General features: G+C 46.4%; 2 protein-coding genes across 9 annotated transcripts in view; one reads left to right on the forward strand and one right to left on the reverse strand.

The window, feature by feature from the left end:
* Positions 1-6701, forward strand: part of Grhl2 (grainyhead like transcription factor 2) — a 133169-nt gene extending 126468 nt beyond the window's left edge. For all 5 annotated transcript variants that reach the window (XM_076911273.1, XM_076911274.1, XM_076911271.1 and 2 more), the window contains 2 exons: positions 3055-3119; positions 3777-6701. In XM_076911273.1, the coding sequence (XP_076767388.1) occupies positions 3055-3119; positions 3777-3891 (180 nt within the window). In that variant the 3' untranslated portion in view covers positions 3892-6701. The remainder of the gene's footprint in view (positions 1-3054; positions 3120-3776) is intronic.
* A 3248-nt stretch (positions 6702-9949) lies between these two features.
* Ncald (neurocalcin delta) overlaps positions 9950-17070 on the reverse strand; it is a 408926-nt gene continuing 401805 nt past the window's right edge. For all 4 annotated transcript variants that reach the window (XM_034516561.2, XM_076911276.1, XM_076911275.1 and 1 more), the window contains 2 exons: positions 16197-16302; positions 9950-12602 (listed from right to left, as the gene is read on the reverse strand). In XM_034516561.2, the coding sequence (XP_034372452.1) occupies positions 12505-12602; positions 16197-16302 (204 nt within the window). In that variant the 3' untranslated portion in view covers positions 9950-12504. The remainder of the gene's footprint in view (positions 12603-16196; positions 16303-17070) is intronic.

Here is a 17070-nt window from a genome sequence, read left to right on the forward strand (position 1 = left end):
TATAAATGTGCACTCCACACCGACAACACAGCCTTGTGTGTGCTAGGCAAGCACTCTGTCAACCTGTCCAAAGCCAAAGTGACACCCTTTTATCTGCATATGCAAATATGGACACCATGGGGCTTGACAAATAGTGTCGCGGCCTCACTGGGAGGAAGAGGAGAGAGTAGAAGTCGAAGAAAGAAGTATTTCTGAGAGGCTGAACATCTTTCTATTTCTCATTTTATTGAATTGTGGTCCAGTTGTCTTTGTTACATGTCCACATGACAGAGTCTTTTCGGGAATGCGACATGTATGTGTGTATGCATTTTGTTATATAAACTAGATGAATCACGTCATTCTGATCTGTCTATTCGATTTATCGATTCTGAATCAGGTAAGCCTTCCACCATGCATGTATGGTTTCACAGCCTCCTGGGGTCTGTGATAGTGTTCTGGTGCTGCTCTTGGGAACACAGTTTTTTGGCTGCTGTGCCTTGCTTTTGGATTTTGCTTCTGGTGACGTGTGGTTGCTGCTCATGGGTTTCTCATTTTATCTGCCCGTTCATTTGTTTACATTTCCTTCAAATGGGAACTTCCAGCCCCAGAGTTCTGTCCGTTTTGTTTGCTACCTCCAGGTTCCTGTTAGAAACGTTTATTTTTTCATTACATTTACATGGTGCATGTGGAGGTCAGCAAACATCTTGCAAGAGTCAAAGTTTTTGCCGTCCACCTTGTAGTTTTGGGGGGCTGGGCTCAGGTTGCCAGGCTTGCTGCAAAGGCCTTTACCTGCTGAGCCATCTCACTATCCAAGAAGTGTGTTCTTGTTCTTAAAACTAACTAACTAACTAACTAACTAACTAACCAACCAACCAACCAACTCTTGTTCATTGGGGCTTATTGTGGTTGTGGGGAACCCTCCTGAGGACCACCAGTGGTGTGCTCCACACAGGCAGGCAGCTGCTTGTCTGGTCTCCCTTTAACACCCTACCTCTCTGTCCTCAATCCAGATGTATTGCTTCTGGGTGTGCATAGAGTTCTTTCATCCTCCTCTGGTAGGAATGGGAGGGTAGGAACCTAGGGTTCTGTGGAACAGACTTTTCTCAGGATCTCAGTAACCTAATAAGGTTCTTCAGCCTCTGTTGCACTTTCTAAGTCTGGTCTCAAACTTCATCTGCTTCGGCTGCCCGTGAGCCACTAGTAGTAATGTAGAGAGAACATGGTACATATTTGGGATAGATCTTTCCAGAATTCATCTCTCAACTCTTGTCACATTGTACTTATAAAAATGACACAATTGAAAAAATAAGCACTGCAGAATGATACAGAGTAAAGGAAGCTTGAGTCTGGCTAGTTGGCAATGGTAGTAAGTTGGTACGCCATGTACGTATTTTCTGTACACTTAAGCACATGTAAAGGTTAAAAATGCAGACGTGAGTATACTACATAGACAAATAGTCACTCATTTCCCCATCTAACATGCTAAAGATTTTTAAAGTGTAAGCTGATATTAGCTCCCCATGTTTTAAAATGAGGTCTATGAAGAAAATATCAAGAAATTTAATGTGTGTTGATTATGACATTTTCTCTGTTATGAACAGTTATGTTCTGAATATCTTTGGGTATGAGAGTATTTCTGTATGTCAGATTACTAAATGTGAAGTCTGTGGGTCAGCGTGCATACACTTCTAAAAACTACGCTTCTGCCAAACTTTCTTTCCAGGAGGCTGAGGGTCACTGTCCCATCTACAGAACCTGAATGCCCTCACTAATGTTAGATCATGACTTCTGTTTTGTTTTGTTTTAGATTTCTTTTTAATGTGTCAGCATGTCTGCCGTGTGTGCAGATACTTAGGGAGACCAGAAAAGGGTGCCAGAGCCCTTGGAGCTATGGGCCAACTGCAGAAAATACTTAAACCTGCTGAGCCATCTCTTGCTCATTTGCATTTTTGATAGTTAAATTAAAAGTACCAGCCTCCTGTTGTTTTCTTTTGAAAAAAAATTTTTAAATAAAAGTGCGGTACAGTTTTCACATTATATTTCTCTTCCCGGATGCCGTTTATTGTGTTTCCCATCTCGCCCTGTTCCTCATCTCGTTCTTCTTAACAAAGCAGTCTGCTCTCATCTGTTGCTTGTATTTTAAAATGTTTTTCTCCGTAGCGTGTTTGATCTCCTGATATTTCAAAATTGCACATTGTTATTAATGTTGACCTTGTTTTGCAGGTTTCCTGTCTCCCTGGAAAACCTGAACTTTAGGGTGATAGTTACACAAAGAATTGACTCACGTTTCTTTTGTTCCTGCGCGCTCATGGTTTCTCCTTTCATAGCGAAATCTTTCGTTTGCCTGCCCTTTTTCTCGTTACCTATCGAGGTTGGTCTGGAGGGCACCGTGGCTCTCGCTGATCTGAGGCTCACAGGCCTTCGGGCCCTGTCTCTGAGCTCAGGTATATAGGTGTGTGCTGCTACACGCAGCTTCCTGCTCTCAGGCTCACGGGCCCCCTGTCTTAGTGCTGGGATCACAAGTGTGAGCCACTACACCCGACTCACTTGAAAACTGTTCTGATGTATGGCCATCTATTTAATCCGACATTGTGATTGGAAGCTTTCACAAAACCTATCAGAAATGCTACTTTTATCAAGACTGTTTTGCTGAGTGATTTCAGATCTACCCAAAGGGAGAATCAAAACCGGGTGATGCTGGACTCTGACACCCGCACAGAGCATCTGCTCATAGCACGCGCAGCGATTCTCCTCTCTGTTTCTTCGGGCTGAGGGCAGAGCAGTATGACTTGATACAAAGCGTCAGGAGGCAGACTCAGTTAGGCTGTAACTCCTTGGGTTGCTAACGGTGACTTGGGGCCCCGCTCACTTCTTGGGGTCTCATTCTGCTGATCTAGAAAGCCAGTGGCTTCGCTTGAATGATCTCGGGAGGTAGTTCAGGGAAACCAAGGCTTTTGTTTGTCTTAGGTAAAAATTTCCAATGTGTCTCATTAGGGAGACTGTTGTACTGAGTGGAATGTGCTTCTCCCTGTGCCCCGTTCTCTGCTGACCCGATTCCCTGTCATTCATTTTTAGCTGTCTGAGAAGTACGGGCTGCCGGTGGAGAAAATCACAAAGCTTTATAAGAAGAGCAAAAAGGGGTAAGAAAGAAGCTAGCCTCAGCTAACTGTCATGTCTGCAAGGTGCATTTTTCAAATGGCTTTATTTTTTTGTGATGTCTGTGACCCATGATGCTAGTTAAGGACCTTTAGTGAAGGAGGCAGGGTGACCCACAGTGCCTCTCCTGAGGTCCCCTGAGGTGCTTTTATTTGGTGACAGTGTTATAAGTGGGCTGGAGTGGCCTAGACATGATGGGGACACTGGGGAAAAGGCGGTCAAAGAACCACATGGAGCTCTTCACATTGGTTTCTGGGTGACAGTAGGGACAAAAATTAATTGGGGTCAAAGAAAATTATTCCAAAGTAATCATTAATGAAATCTCAAACGGTCCTCGGGCCTGCTTGCCCACATTATGAAGAATAATCAGCCCTTCCTGGTCAGGTGGCCAGGTGGCTCTGGGTTCCTCGCTTCAGTTCTTTTCTCTCACTCATACATCAACTTACTGATGAGAAAATGGAGCCAGGGCCTGCTTGAGCATTCTGCGTCAGGGTTCATGTTTAGTAACGTGTTAACCTGTTTTGAGGAGAAAGAAACTAGAAGGTTAAGGGACCATGTATCCTGCAGGCTGCCCTTGCACTGAGCTCTCTGTTCACTGGCTTTGTTTCTTACCCCACCCCATCTCACCCCACCCGTGGCAGCATCCTGGTCAACATGGATGACAACATCATTGAGCACTATTCAAATGAGGACACCTTCATTCTCAACATGGAGAGCATGGTGGAAGGCTTCAAGATCACACTGATGGAGATCTGAGCCCGGAGTCCCCTCGACGGGAATTTTCGATGCACTCCTTCCTGGGAGAGATGGCATCTCTGCCACCCCAGAAACTGGAGACCCATCTCACCCACCTCACAAGACTGTTACAAGACTGCTGGGAAGGGGGCGGGGCCCAAGGCCCGGTAACAGACTTCCTTCGACTCTTCCACTTGTTCCCCACGGAGCTGAAGCCTGAGCCCCTCAGCAAATTTCTTTGAGCCTGGTAGGCCCTTATTTATTGCCCATTTTCCCCCCCAAGAGCCCTCCAGGACTCTCAAAGTTACCGACAGCTCCATGTGAGACCTCCAGAGTTCCCCTTCAAGGGAAACAGCAAGTCCACTCATCTCGAGCCTGGGGAACTGATGTGTCCTCTTTCTTACCTCTCCACGTTTCGTGAGTGGATGGACCAGACAAGCTGCTGCTTGGTGTAGTCGTCATGGATAGGGTAAGAAGGACACCAGTTTACTGGCCCCAAACCTTCAGATTGCTCTGAGGAAGGTCATTTTGCTAAATACCTCCAGGGGACTCTCAGCAGATAGCCACTGGGCCTTGTATGGAAGACATTGTGCTGCCATGTCAGCGATAAGGAACACAAGAGTATACCTGAAGACCATGTACATACCTTGTACATAATATTGCAATAATATATTTTACCTATGGTTTGTGGGCATGTTTACTGCCATTGGCCTGGAGGAGACATACCTGGAGATTCAGAGCATTCTGTTCTATGTAAGAGGAGGTTAGGAGAGTGGCCTTTGGGATGTCATGTGACAGTGATGGTGATGAATGCCAGGATGGACTCTGCATTGGGAGGACTTATTTCCCCCAGAGCCCTCTCTCCTCAAACACCACTCTCCCTTGACGTCATCAAGTTTTATCTCACAGTGGTAAGTTGTCTCAGCCAGTCCTTTGAGCTGTCTGGGAAAGGCCATACTGTCGGTGCCTTCTCTAGCTTTGGTATGGGGCATCTCTTGAGCCTTGTGCAAGGTCTCTGCAAAGATTCGCACTGGGGCCCTGTCACTGGGACCTGCTGCAGAACTGCTTGACTGACATGGGGATCCTGGACACTGTAGTGCCTCATAGTTTACAAGCATGTCCTTCATCTCAAGTGGCCCCTTTAAAAACCCAACTGCAGCTTTGTGAATTGAGCCAGCAGCTCTGCTAGGCTGTGAACAGCAGACAATGCTTCAGCTTGCTTCTGATGGGAAGAAGTGAGGCTATCCACCCTGGCTGTGGAGAGCATGGGAGCCCTTGCACTTCTGAAACCAACTCTGGGAGGTGTGCTGGAGAGCCAAGGCTGTTTCATCTTTTCCTTGCCCTTGGAAGATCAAGAGAAAATGGCTTACCTGAACAGTCACGAAAGCATGCCCATTGTGGGCCTCCATTCTCTTTTAGAGAACAGGTCAGTAGCTGTTAGGGTTAAGGACTGGTATGTGCCCTGTCATTCAGCACTAGTTTGGATAGCAGGCACATCCTACCCCAAGGCCTGGATAATGGAACAGCTTCTATGGAAAGGTCTAAAATTTGTGAAGCACTTTTGATGTCTTACCTGGAGGCTCTGCTCTCCGGCCCCTGCCTTCTTGCTCTACCTGCCCCCAAGGCCCAGAGCAGCTGAGGCTGACTCCAGCCCAATTATTGCTCTTCAAAGCTGCAGAAAAACTGAATGGGATGGAGAGGAGGTGCCTGTAACCAAGAGGATCCCAAAGGATAGTAGGGGGCACCTTTCTGAGAGCCCACTGGACTCCTTGTCCTTCTTTGTGTTGCCAAAGGTTAGCATCCTGGGCTCTGCTCTATTCCAGCCCTGCACTCCAAATGCCACGCCTTGAAACTAGCAACCTGGGGATCCTCCGGGGTACTAGCGGGTCTCTGATCTAAGATGGACAAACTCAGTGTTGGAAATACATGCTCTATTCGCTTCCTGTGCCATAGCACTTGGGGCTAGCTGTAAACATGATTGGCAGACCTTAGAGGTGGGCTTGGGATTTCAGATCAGGGAGACAGAGCTGTAGCAACCGAACAGGCTATCAGCTCTTCTCTCTAGTCTTTCTGGAAAATTGCTGGTCTGCTCTGGGACAGAAGACAAGCCAGAGCCAGCTTTCCCTCTGTCCTGAGTCCCTACAATCCATGAGATAGCCATTGCCAGAACAAGGGATAGGAAGTCACAAAGGAGCAGTATAGTGTCAGGTCCAGGAGTGTCTGTTGGTGGATTTCCATGCATCTCATTTCTCACTGTGTTGGCTGTGAGCATCATACCCTGAACAAAAACACTCCAGAAAGATAGAAAAGTTTGCCTTGTCCTGAATTAATCTCATCCAAACAAAGAACTTTTTTATTTTTTAGTAATCTATAAAAGATGGGGGACACATGAAGCAGGTATTTCGTCCTATGTCCCCACATCATTGAAACTTCCTCAGTGTTTAGAAGTTGGAACCAATAGAAAAATACACAGTGGGCTGTCATCTTGAAATTGGTTCCTAAAAGACTAAGGCACATCCCAATGCAGAAACCTGGGAAGTTTGAAATGAATTAAACATTTATTGTCCCTCATATTTTAACAGTCATGAAAATGCAACAGGAAAAGAGGGTTTGTGCCAAATTCTAAGAATGGCCCTTTCTGAAGGGGGAGACAAGCAGGGGGAGACTCATGTGTACAATCTGCTCCCACATTAAAAAAAAAAAAAGTAAATGTAACTTAATAGTTTTGTAAATGGGAGAGGGGGAATCTATAAACTATAAATATGTTATTTTATTTTTTGTACATTTTTAAGAAGAAAAAATAAATATTCACAACATGAGTCAAACAGCAAGCAGTGTCTGGTGCTCTCTGTGTGGTGACGGCTGGTGTTCTTTGCCTTCGAGGAAGAGTCTCTGTAGATGGGGTATGGGCTGCTCCTGACCCTTCAGGCCCTGCTTAAAATGGAACACACACTTGCTCTTCCAATACCCCCATCCCCAATCTTATACCAGGCCTAAATGGGAGGAGGGCCAAAGGCCAGCAAGAAGCCTCCAGTGTGGCTTTGGAAGGCTCTGAGCACAGTTGATCTTGACTGGTCCCTCAGGTGGGTTTTGTCCACTCTCTTCTTCCTACCACTGCTTGATTCTTTCTGCTTTGTTAGATCTGTGCCAACCTCTACAGAGACCCCAAAGCCACATGGCTTATCCCTCAATTCCATCTCTACACTTTCTGACCCTCAAACTCATACCTCAGAGTATAAGGCTGTCCTGGGCCTCCTGTGGTAGCCACCCAAACTGCTCTAGCTGGGTCTTCAGTGATCTCCCAAGAGCATCCATTCCAGCAACCAGCACGATGCCACTCTTTACAGCACCCCTCCCGGCCTCCAGGCACGGGCACTAGAATCTTGCCTCAAAAAAGCCTTCCCTGGCTGACTTCAAGCCCAGTGGGATCCCAGCTCTCTGTGCTCAGGTCTGACTGTTCTTCACGCCTGCCTGAATGCATTGTTTGGGGGGTGTAAGGGGTCACCACATCGATCCTTTTGCTTGTGGACAGTAGGAGGAGCTAAGGTGGGAGGAGTAAGGAGAGGAAGAGGAGGAGAAAGAGCTAGAGAGCAGAGATGGAGGAGGATGAAGAGCCACTCGGGTATGGAAAGTTGTCCTGGGTAACAACTTATATTTAGGTTAGCTAATTGGGAAACACCTCTAATTGTATGGGCATATTGTTATTGAGCATTACCAAACATATAAAGCCTCTGATTAATATTTAAGCATTAGAGTCTCAGTTTTTTACCAGGCTCGCATGGATGGCAGGATGGTCTGGGCACTGCCCAGCATTGTAGGGACAGTGTGGAAGATTGGCAGAACCATCTCCCATGCTGGCATCTCATGGGTGGCAGGGCTGGTGTTTCTGGCTGGCCATTTCTAGCTGTGGTGTGCATGTGGCCTCTGGCCATGGAACATGGCGGCTGAGCTAGGCAGAGCTGCTGCAGCTTAGATGGTTGGCCCACGCAGCAGCTTTTTAAAAATATCTCCCGCAACAATGGACATCAGTGTGAACTGTGCTCCTTGAACTGGGGGAGTTCCTTGGTGCCACATCCCATCTGTTCCCAAGGGTTCTTCAGCTCTGTGTTTCTCCAGGCTCTTCTAAATGAGTGCATGGTTACTACTGGGAAATCAGGAATTAGAGGAAAGGTAATGGAGACCCCTGATGAACCAGAAGCAGACGAAGAGAAAGATTTGAAAAGACACTGCAAGTGAACATCCCTGTGCTCAACGACATCAAATATCCATCACATACCACTAGGAAAAGAATTTTTCTGATTTGTCATTGGTAAGAGCTAAAGTATTTACAGTGATGTTCAAGGTGGGACGGAAGTTTACAACTGACCTTGAGTCTTTGCTGACAGTGCCTCTCCACCTCACACATAGATTTCCAAGCCTACCACACTTACGCTGACTGGGGGTCACCATCGAACACTCAGCACGAGCCTGCCCATATGATAAGATCCTGCTGTTGAAGGGCAGCTGGATGAGGGCTGAGCGGCCATTTGCCTGTCTTCCTGGAGATGGTGTGTACTGCTGAGAATTTTTATTAGCATATACTAATTTCATTAAGATATTTGCATGCATGTATAATTTGGTCATCATCCCTGATTAACCCTGCCTTTACCCACTTCCTGCTGATCACCTTCGTTTTCCCTAACCAGTCCACTTCATTCGTATGTCTCCCGTGTGTGTGTGTGTGTGTGTGTGTGTGTGTGTGTGTGTGTGTGTGTGAAGACAGAGACAGTGGAGTTTAGAGTCGCTCATCTGAGCACGGACCACTGTTACACCAAGTTACACCACTAAAGGGAATGTCTCTCCTTCTCCAGCGACTGTTACTGCAACTGGCTCCTCAGGGAGGGGCAGAGCAGTAAGTCTCTCTCCTATTCCCACCCCCCACTCTCACTCCCGTCCATGATAGAATGTCCATGGGCCCACTCTTGTGCATAATTGTGAATCTTTAACTATGGGTTGGGGTTGGCAAGTCAAACTGCATTGCACTTTGAAGTGTTTTCACCATTTCTCCAGAGAAATACTGAGAGAAATATCAGCTATTCCCTGGAAAATTCATGCAGTTAATGAATGGCCTGGTGTTCCCATGGCCTGGTGCTCCATGGCCTAGTGCTTCCATGGTCTGGGTGCTCCACGCTGCCCAGTAGTTAACACCTGACTATCACTGTTTGCATCCTAGGGATGTCTGGGACCGTGCATCACGTTAAGACCTGGTAGGAAAGATTTCCAGGCAACAGGCACACTGACTTTAGAAATGTGGGGAGATGGCTGGGTTGTAGGTATACAGGCTCCTTAGGGACTCCAGGAACCTTCCCACCATCCCCATCATGGATGACTTAATGTGTTTCAGACATACTTGTACAGAGAGACTGCCGTGTGCAGTAGGAAAAGCCCCCTCCACATCTCCACCTCAAAGGTCTAGTTGGCTTATGAGGGGCCTGTTGGAGCTCCTAGTCTAGGGAACAATAGAGCATCCTTTCATACAGCATTAGGCTTTGGGGCTGCGGTCAAGGCCAGCAGTAGCTTCAGAATGAGAACAGCTTTATGTGGATCCTTTGGAGGAACAGGCTTTCTGTCCTGTTATCTCTTTCACTCAATCTCTGAGAATGAGAAGGAAGAGGCTTGTACTGCTTTTTGTTTGTTTTGTTTTGCTTTGTTTGAGACAGAGTTTCTTTGTGTAGCCTTGGCTGTTCTAGAACTAGCTCTGTAGATCAGGCTAGCCTTGAACTCATGGAGATCTGCCTGCCTCTGCTTCCCTAGTACTGGGATTAAAGGCATGTGCCACTACCACCCAACTATACTGCTTCTTTTAGGCTTCCCCAGATCCTTCTGAGGAACAGTTTTCCTAATATTTTGCTTTTGTGCTTCATGTTTTGGGAAGGAGAGAAAATGAGAGGGAGTGAAGGCCAAACTGGGAAGAAAGTAGGGAAGGCATACATGGATCAAAGATACTTCAAAACTCTTCCATCCCCAACCTGGAATATCCCCAAACACAGCTGGCTGGGGGCAGTTTAGTAAGGAAAGTCTCATGTTCCAGACAACGATATTAAATAATAAACATGCTTTAATGTCAGGCAAGAGCTACACAATCAACTGATAACGGGACCACTCCACATAGTATGACATATATATTATTAAATTCATCTGTAGAAGGCTCCCCAGGGAGTATTGCTGGGGTAGGGTGGTACCCACAGCATCCCTTCTCCATCCTAAGCGAGGTATGAACAGTCAAGCATTCTGAAACATCCTTCAAGTCATAGTCCAGTCCCATGGACAGCACAAGGTGCCTTTACTTGGAACAAAACAGGCTCCATTTCCTTCAGAGATCTCTGAACACAGCAAAAACAATGCCTATTCCCAGGAGTGACAGATGTCTTCAGGCACTTGAACCTCTTGATGCTGTGAAGTCCCTTGGTCCAACATACATGCTTAAATTACACATATCCAGTGCCTTCCTGGGACAAGGTGGGGAGGAGGAAGAACACATACAGATAGGTCTGTGGACTCTTTGTTCTGGAACTCTTTGTGTCTTCTGGGGACCATAGGGTTCATAACCTTTGTATCTGGCTTTTTTATTTCCGGATAGCTGGAGGCCATCTCTAGGTCCTACCCCAACTCTAAGTTCCAGGAAACACAGGATCTGGCTCAACCTGGGTCAGAGCCCAAGTAGATGAGTCTACCTTGCAAACACCAGCGTGTTAGCTCCCTTTACCTGTCTGTGTTCAACCACTTGAGTTAATTCTTCCTTGCAAAAACAGACTTTACTGTTTGGTCCACAGGGATTGGCAAGCCTTGGTACAAAATGTAAGGAAATAACACCAGGAAAAAGTAAGATTACAAAATCTAGGTCTCGAAATTTCATCCCACTAAGTAATTCATTTTAATCCACCACTCAAGTTTAAACTTCTGCCAGTTAAAAGTGTCACTGTGGGGGACCTGAGGGCTGGCAGGGACCCTTTCCTTCTGGCTGTGTTTATCTTTTTGTGCTTCTTGTTCTACAGGACATGGCTTGGCTGCTGCCAGACAGAGACCTTCCTGCCCGCTCTTAGGCAGGGTCTGCCACCAACGTTCTTGAGTATTTAGACCCTCTGATGCAAGCTGTTTGTGAGGCTTTGGCTTGCCTGTGGCCAGGAGTTTTTATTTCCAGACCCATTTCAAAGTAGTGTGCATGAGGTGGTCGGCACTGGCAGCAGCTCAGCTTTGCTGCATTCAAAGAACACAGTGCAGAAGAGGTGCTGTTGGGATCCCCATGGCCGGCCTTGGACACTGCAGGTCCCTTTGCTGGCTCTAATAATGGGTGAATTGCCTGGCTATCCCACACCTGACTATTTGAAGGGTACCTGGGGGCAGGAGAAATGGACGTTCTGAATGTGGCGCCCCCACCAAGGATGTGGGTTAAACTGCTAGGAAATCTCCGTTTGTTTTTCTGCATCGGTAGAGCATTCATCTGCTTAGACAAGTGTCGCACCTGCACTCGATGCCGTGTGCGGCTGGGCCTTGGCCCCTCATCAGTGGAGCTCCGGATGCTGCTCTCTGACGGACAGGACGCCTGGAAAGCTGGCTTCCTTGTGTCCTCCAGCTACCTTGACTGCAGAAAGCCATTCGAAATCAAAGCTGGGCCCTTGTCACCGTTCTTCTGTGATTTTATGGAGTATATAAAATACACTTGTTAACTGGTACATTTGTGCAAAGACAACTATGACTTTATAACAAGACATTGACATTCATTGTAGTTGGCTTCACAATAAGCTACTAAACAGTCTTCTGTAGTAAGACTGTATTAGCGCTCACTAAACATGCATTTACAAGGCAAAACACTTAATTTGGTCTGCAATACCCAATGTTTTATATACAGCAGTCTTTTTATAAATCACGAGTAGGCAGCAAGATGGGTCTGGTTTTTGAATACGTGTTTGATTTTTTTTTTTTTTTTTAAAGAAACTCAATATTAGCTCAACTCGTGTAAACCTGTGGGAGAAAAAAAAACCAAACAGCTGAGCCGTCTTTTCCCATCTCTGTTAATTTACCTTAAAAAGTTCACAGCTTAGAAATTACAGCCTGCTGGGGGGTGGGGTGGGGAAGGGAGTGGGCCTCTGGGGGAAATGTCCCAGCTCCTTTTAATAGCCTTTCCCCAGAGGGTAACTTGTTCTTAGAAAACTTAGCCTCAGGTGTCCACTATAGCTCTGAGGGCATGCGTGACAACAGACCCAGGCTAGGAGTTTTGTATTTCAAACAAAGCCCCTCAAAGCTTGGAGAAGGATTTCTGGGCTATTTGCACTTCCCTTCTCTTGCCCCTCAAGTCTTGGGTTTTAATATAGAGACATTAGAATCAAAGGAAAAAAATAATGATGATTTAAAAAGTCATCCACCAGGGAACACCACGAAGTCTGCATGCTCTCCACAAGCACACGGGCTCTGGGCATTGATGTCCACTATGAAAGAAGCAAGGGGCAAGAGTGTCACAGGAGGGCACATCTGACTGAAGAGGGGACAGTGTCACCAACAACATTGTTTGGCAAAAACAAAAACCAAAAACGAAGTAAGTTTAAAAGCTAATCAGGAGAGACACAAGCAGCTGTAGCGTCTTTGAGGGTTCAGGGCTCAGAACTGGCCGGCGCTGCTGGGGTCGCACTGCAGGAGACGCACAATGGATGGGTCGCTTTTGGCCCCTCGGATGAATTCCTCCAGGGACAGTTTTCCTAGGAAGCAAGAGGACCAATGAGTGGCTCTGCCCTGTGTTGGGAGCAGCAGAAGCCCATGGCTTCCCTCAGTAGAGGCCGGGGGACCATGAGGCAGGAACTCCACTTCTCTCTTAACCATCACATCCCCCACTTGGCTTAGTGCACAGGGCTTCCAAGACAAGACTCTGGGCTTGGGGAGGGTATTGGCTCACCCTGGCCTGAATCTGCCCTAGTAGCCCTGCCTCTACCTACCCCGGAGGAGCCCATTCAGTAGCTGAGGAGTGAGTTAGCCCTAGCTTGTCTGTGCTCCCACAGGCTCTTAAGCCACTCTGTACTCAGGTTCACAGACAACCCTCTCCTTGGGTGGGCAGAACAGAAGTGTAAGTTCTTTTTAAACAACTTTTTGAAGATGGCAGCATCTTCATCCAAAATCCAGGAGAATAAAGGAATGTGATCTAGACAGAGAGTGACCCACTGGTCCCTCATCTGTTCTCTCACTGCTCACTTTCTTTCTTTCCTTCTTTTCTTTCTTTCTTTCTTTCTTTCTTTCTTTCTTTCTTTCTTTCTTTCTTTCTTTCTTTCTTCCTTCCTTCTTTCCTTCCTTCCTTTCCTCCCTCTTTCTTTCTTTCTTTCTTTCTTTCTTTCTTTCTTTCTTTCTTTTCTTTTTCTTTCCTCTCTCCTTCTTTCTCTCTCCCTTCCTCTCCCTCTTTCTCCCTCCCTCCCTCCCTCCCTCCCTGCCTTCCTTTTTTTTTTTTTTTTTTTGACATGGAGTCTCTCTTGTAGTCTCACTTTTGACTCTAAATCTCTTACTTAGGCCTCCTCTGTTTCCCAGTATCCCTCTGCTTAACTGTTTTCCAGTAAAGGTCCTCTGTCACTGTCATTGTGGAGATATGGGTGAGGGAAGCTTCCCCCTTCCTGGTACTTCCACAGTGACCTGTTAAAGTGACCCATACACTGATAAAATGGGACTAGAATTGCTGGGCACCTTTACCTAGCTCTGCCCTCTTTCCTTTCCTGTAGATGTAGTCACATTTGTTCTTCCAAAGATAGGCACCAGGCTGCCAGGCTCCTCGAGGCCTATGCACTTCAGTATCTCCTTAGCTGCTCTTCCAAGACACTGCTGCTGGCATTGCAGGATGCATGGGGGCAGACGGCCCATTTGAATACTTCACAGTCTCAGGTGCAGCCACAGGCACCGGAAGCCACAAGCTGTGGAGCACTTGGTGCTCAGCAGGTTCTCTCCACCTCTTGCACACGGGAATGCTGGCTTGCCTCATGTAGGGCCAGTTTGCTCCTGACACAGACCGGCAGTGACATACAAAGACCGTTAACTAACAAGACTCTGAGGGTAGCAGGCTTTACCTGAAGCCAGCTCTGCTTCTGGTGGGAGGGATGGGGGCCTCACATCTGAGGCCCTGAAGCCAAGCCCTGAGCTAAAGCAGTGTGTCTCCTGGGTGTTCAACAGTCCCTCCCTCTCTCTCCCTCACTACTTCATCCCCATAACTTCCTTTACTTAAACAAATCTTTCTCTAGCAAAGCCCAGGGCAGTGGTAGTCAGCTGTCCATTGGGAATGGGAACCTAGTCGGGGCCTTTCGATCTGTAGAAACATTCCCAGTGGAGATGCCCTGTGAGCCACACCTCTGAAGGTGTCTTGTCCCCTGTCCTTTAGTCTTCCTCTAAGGAGGAAGTTGTGTCTGAAAGCCATTATGTTACCCAGAGTATCAAAGCCTAAGCTTCAACATCAGTAAGTCCATTAACTGTTAAGACAATCCCATGTTTGTTTAAACTTTGCAAAGCAAACTTCTGTGACTCGAGGCTCCTGAGGGGAAACAGGATGTCAGAGGATGCCATGCAGGTTCACAGAGGAGACAGCTAACAGACTGACTTGCACCACACAAACCAAGATTCTCAGGGAGCTGGCACCCCATGTGTGCATGCACCAAGAGGCTTGCTCTATGCGGAGCCTCCTGTAACGAACATCACAAGGGACCTGGCTCATTCGTACACTGCTGACTAGAATTGTTAAATATCCAGAGAGAGGATCTGGGGCTGGTGAGACGGCTCAGGGGGTAGAAGTATGTGCTGCCTAAACCCGACCACCTGAATTTGATCCCTGGAACCTAGTAAATGTGAAGGGGGAAAATGGACTCCATAAAGTTGTCTGACCTCCATGCATGCACCATGGTCATACAGGTCATGTAATAATACATGCAACAACACACACAGTAATAATAAAGAAAGTAAAATTTATGTTTTAAAAATGAGTTGGCTGGCCGGGCGGTGGTGGCGCACGCCTTTAATCCCAGCACTTGGGAGGCAGAGACAGGCGGATTTCTGAGTTCGAGGCCAGCCTGGTCTACCAAGTGAGTTTCAGGACAGCCAAGGCTATATAGAGAAACCCTGTCTCGAAAAAAACAAAAAAAAAAAACAAAAAAAAAAAACAAAAAAAAATGAGTTGGCTGGAGAGATGGCTCAGTGGTCAAGAGCACTAACTCCTCTGGAAGAAGACCTCATATTTGATTCTCAGCACCCATGTTGGGAAGATCACAACCACCTGTAGCTCCAGTTCTGGGAACTATACACCCTCTTGTGACCTCTGTGGGTGCTTTCGTGTGGTGCACATAAACTCACACAGGTATGCATATACATACCCATAAATGATAAATCTGTGTTTGTTTAAAGAGCTGTGAAGGGTGGGGCAGCATGGGGCAGCCTTGACTAAGCACTGAAGACTCAGGTTCTATTCCTGGGTAGCATTTCAAGATTTGGCAAGAAAAATAAGGATGCTAAATTAACTTTGAATTTCAGCTGAATAACCAGCAACTCCTTAGTGTGAATGTGTCCCAGATATTGCATGCAGACATAGATATGGCAAAAAGAATTAGTTCTTGATTGCTTGGGCCTCCTGTATTCTACTTAGCAGCCTGACATGCAGAAATCACATCTATCTATTTACTTATTTTTACAGATAAGGGTTCCTTATATAGCCCAGGCTACCCTCAAGCTTGTGGCCATCCTGAGTCACCATACCAGACTTGTCTATTTTGCTTGAAATCCAACTTTCTTTCCCATGTTGGCTTGTGCATCTGCTGGTTGCATTTCACCTCACGGCTGTACCCTCTACCTAGTAGGAACCTGCTAACGACTCCAACCCTCTACCTGCCCCCCAGTACTTGAGGGTTTCGCTTGGACTCAGCATCTTAGAGCATGCTCATAAGACCTCTAAGGCAGGTTGGGATAAAAGTTGTTGGGGTTTGTAAGAAGCAATGAGCCTTTTGACATACTTGGTTCAAGTTCATGCACATACTGGATCCAGCCTTCTGGGAAAGGCCTGACTCAGTGGCTTCTCAGGTCCTTTTATTTCTGCCTCAGAGGAGCCATGCTATTCTGAGGAAGGAGTAGAGGATAACCTGGGAGAAGGATAAAAGGGCCTAGAAAATAAGGCTTTTCCCTAAGCCTGGAACCAGCTCCAGGGTCTACCCAGTTTCTGCTCCTTTGTGCCCGGGAGAGGTGACTCTCACAGATCACCTGTGGCTGACATTCAGTCCCCTAGTAGAGCTGCCTGGATTCCACCAGCAGCCTGGCCCACACGAAGCCCCTCAGCCTCCTACCATCTCTGTTGGTGTCCATCTGGCGGAAGATCTTTTCTGTTCTTTTCTCTGGGGTTGATTCATCTTCAGGCATTTTCATGACAGAGGAAACCATTTTGTAGATCGCCTAGGGACAGAAGTGACAAGGCAGTGATAGGGAAACACAGTTCTTCCCAACAGTAGCGCTATCAAATGCTAGAGTGGAGGGAAGGCAGCTAAGTTCTGCTGCAGCTGGGCCCGTCTCTGGGCTTTTGTTTACAGGACAGGATGTGGTAGTGGCAGAGGTTATTTTTGTTACAGCATACTGTACATTATGTTTAAACTCTTGTGTAAGGTACTGGACCAATATAGAGCATTTAAGAAGTACAAAGTTTAGTTCTAGTTCTTTATAATCTGCTATTACAAACTGGGATAATTGATGCAAGTTAATAGTTATTCAATCAAACTTATGGTCTTGTTTGATATCAGTCTATTACAAAAATAGGTTTCTAAAGTTGAACAGATAGTAAATATCTAGAATCAAGCAACATTTGCCTATTCAGATATACCATAGATAGATAGATGGTCTTCAAAAACCTCAGAGGCCTACAGAATTTGGCACTTAGAGTTTGTTTTTTTTTTTTTTTAATTTAAGGCTTTTTAGAGGGGGGATAATGAGATACGTCAGTTCCTGGCAGCACCCCCATTTGACTTCAAAGAAGACGATGAGCATCAGAGAATCTCTTTATGGAGTTTGCTTCAAATATGGCAAACTGCCACTAGACAAAAATCTCCCATTGCTTCAGCTGAAGACAGAATGCTGTCTAAACTGGACAGATGAGACGCTGGGAAGTCAACTGCTGAGCTTTGGAAAGACAAGATAATCAATCCTTCGTAATTCTTGCTTTGCCAAAAG

Source organism: Arvicanthis niloticus, chromosome 13 (genome assembly GCF_011762505.2).
Source record: "Arvicanthis niloticus isolate mArvNil1 chromosome 13, mArvNil1.pat.X, whole genome shotgun sequence".
Lineage (NCBI taxonomy): Eukaryota > Metazoa > Chordata > Mammalia > Rodentia > Muridae > Arvicanthis > Arvicanthis niloticus.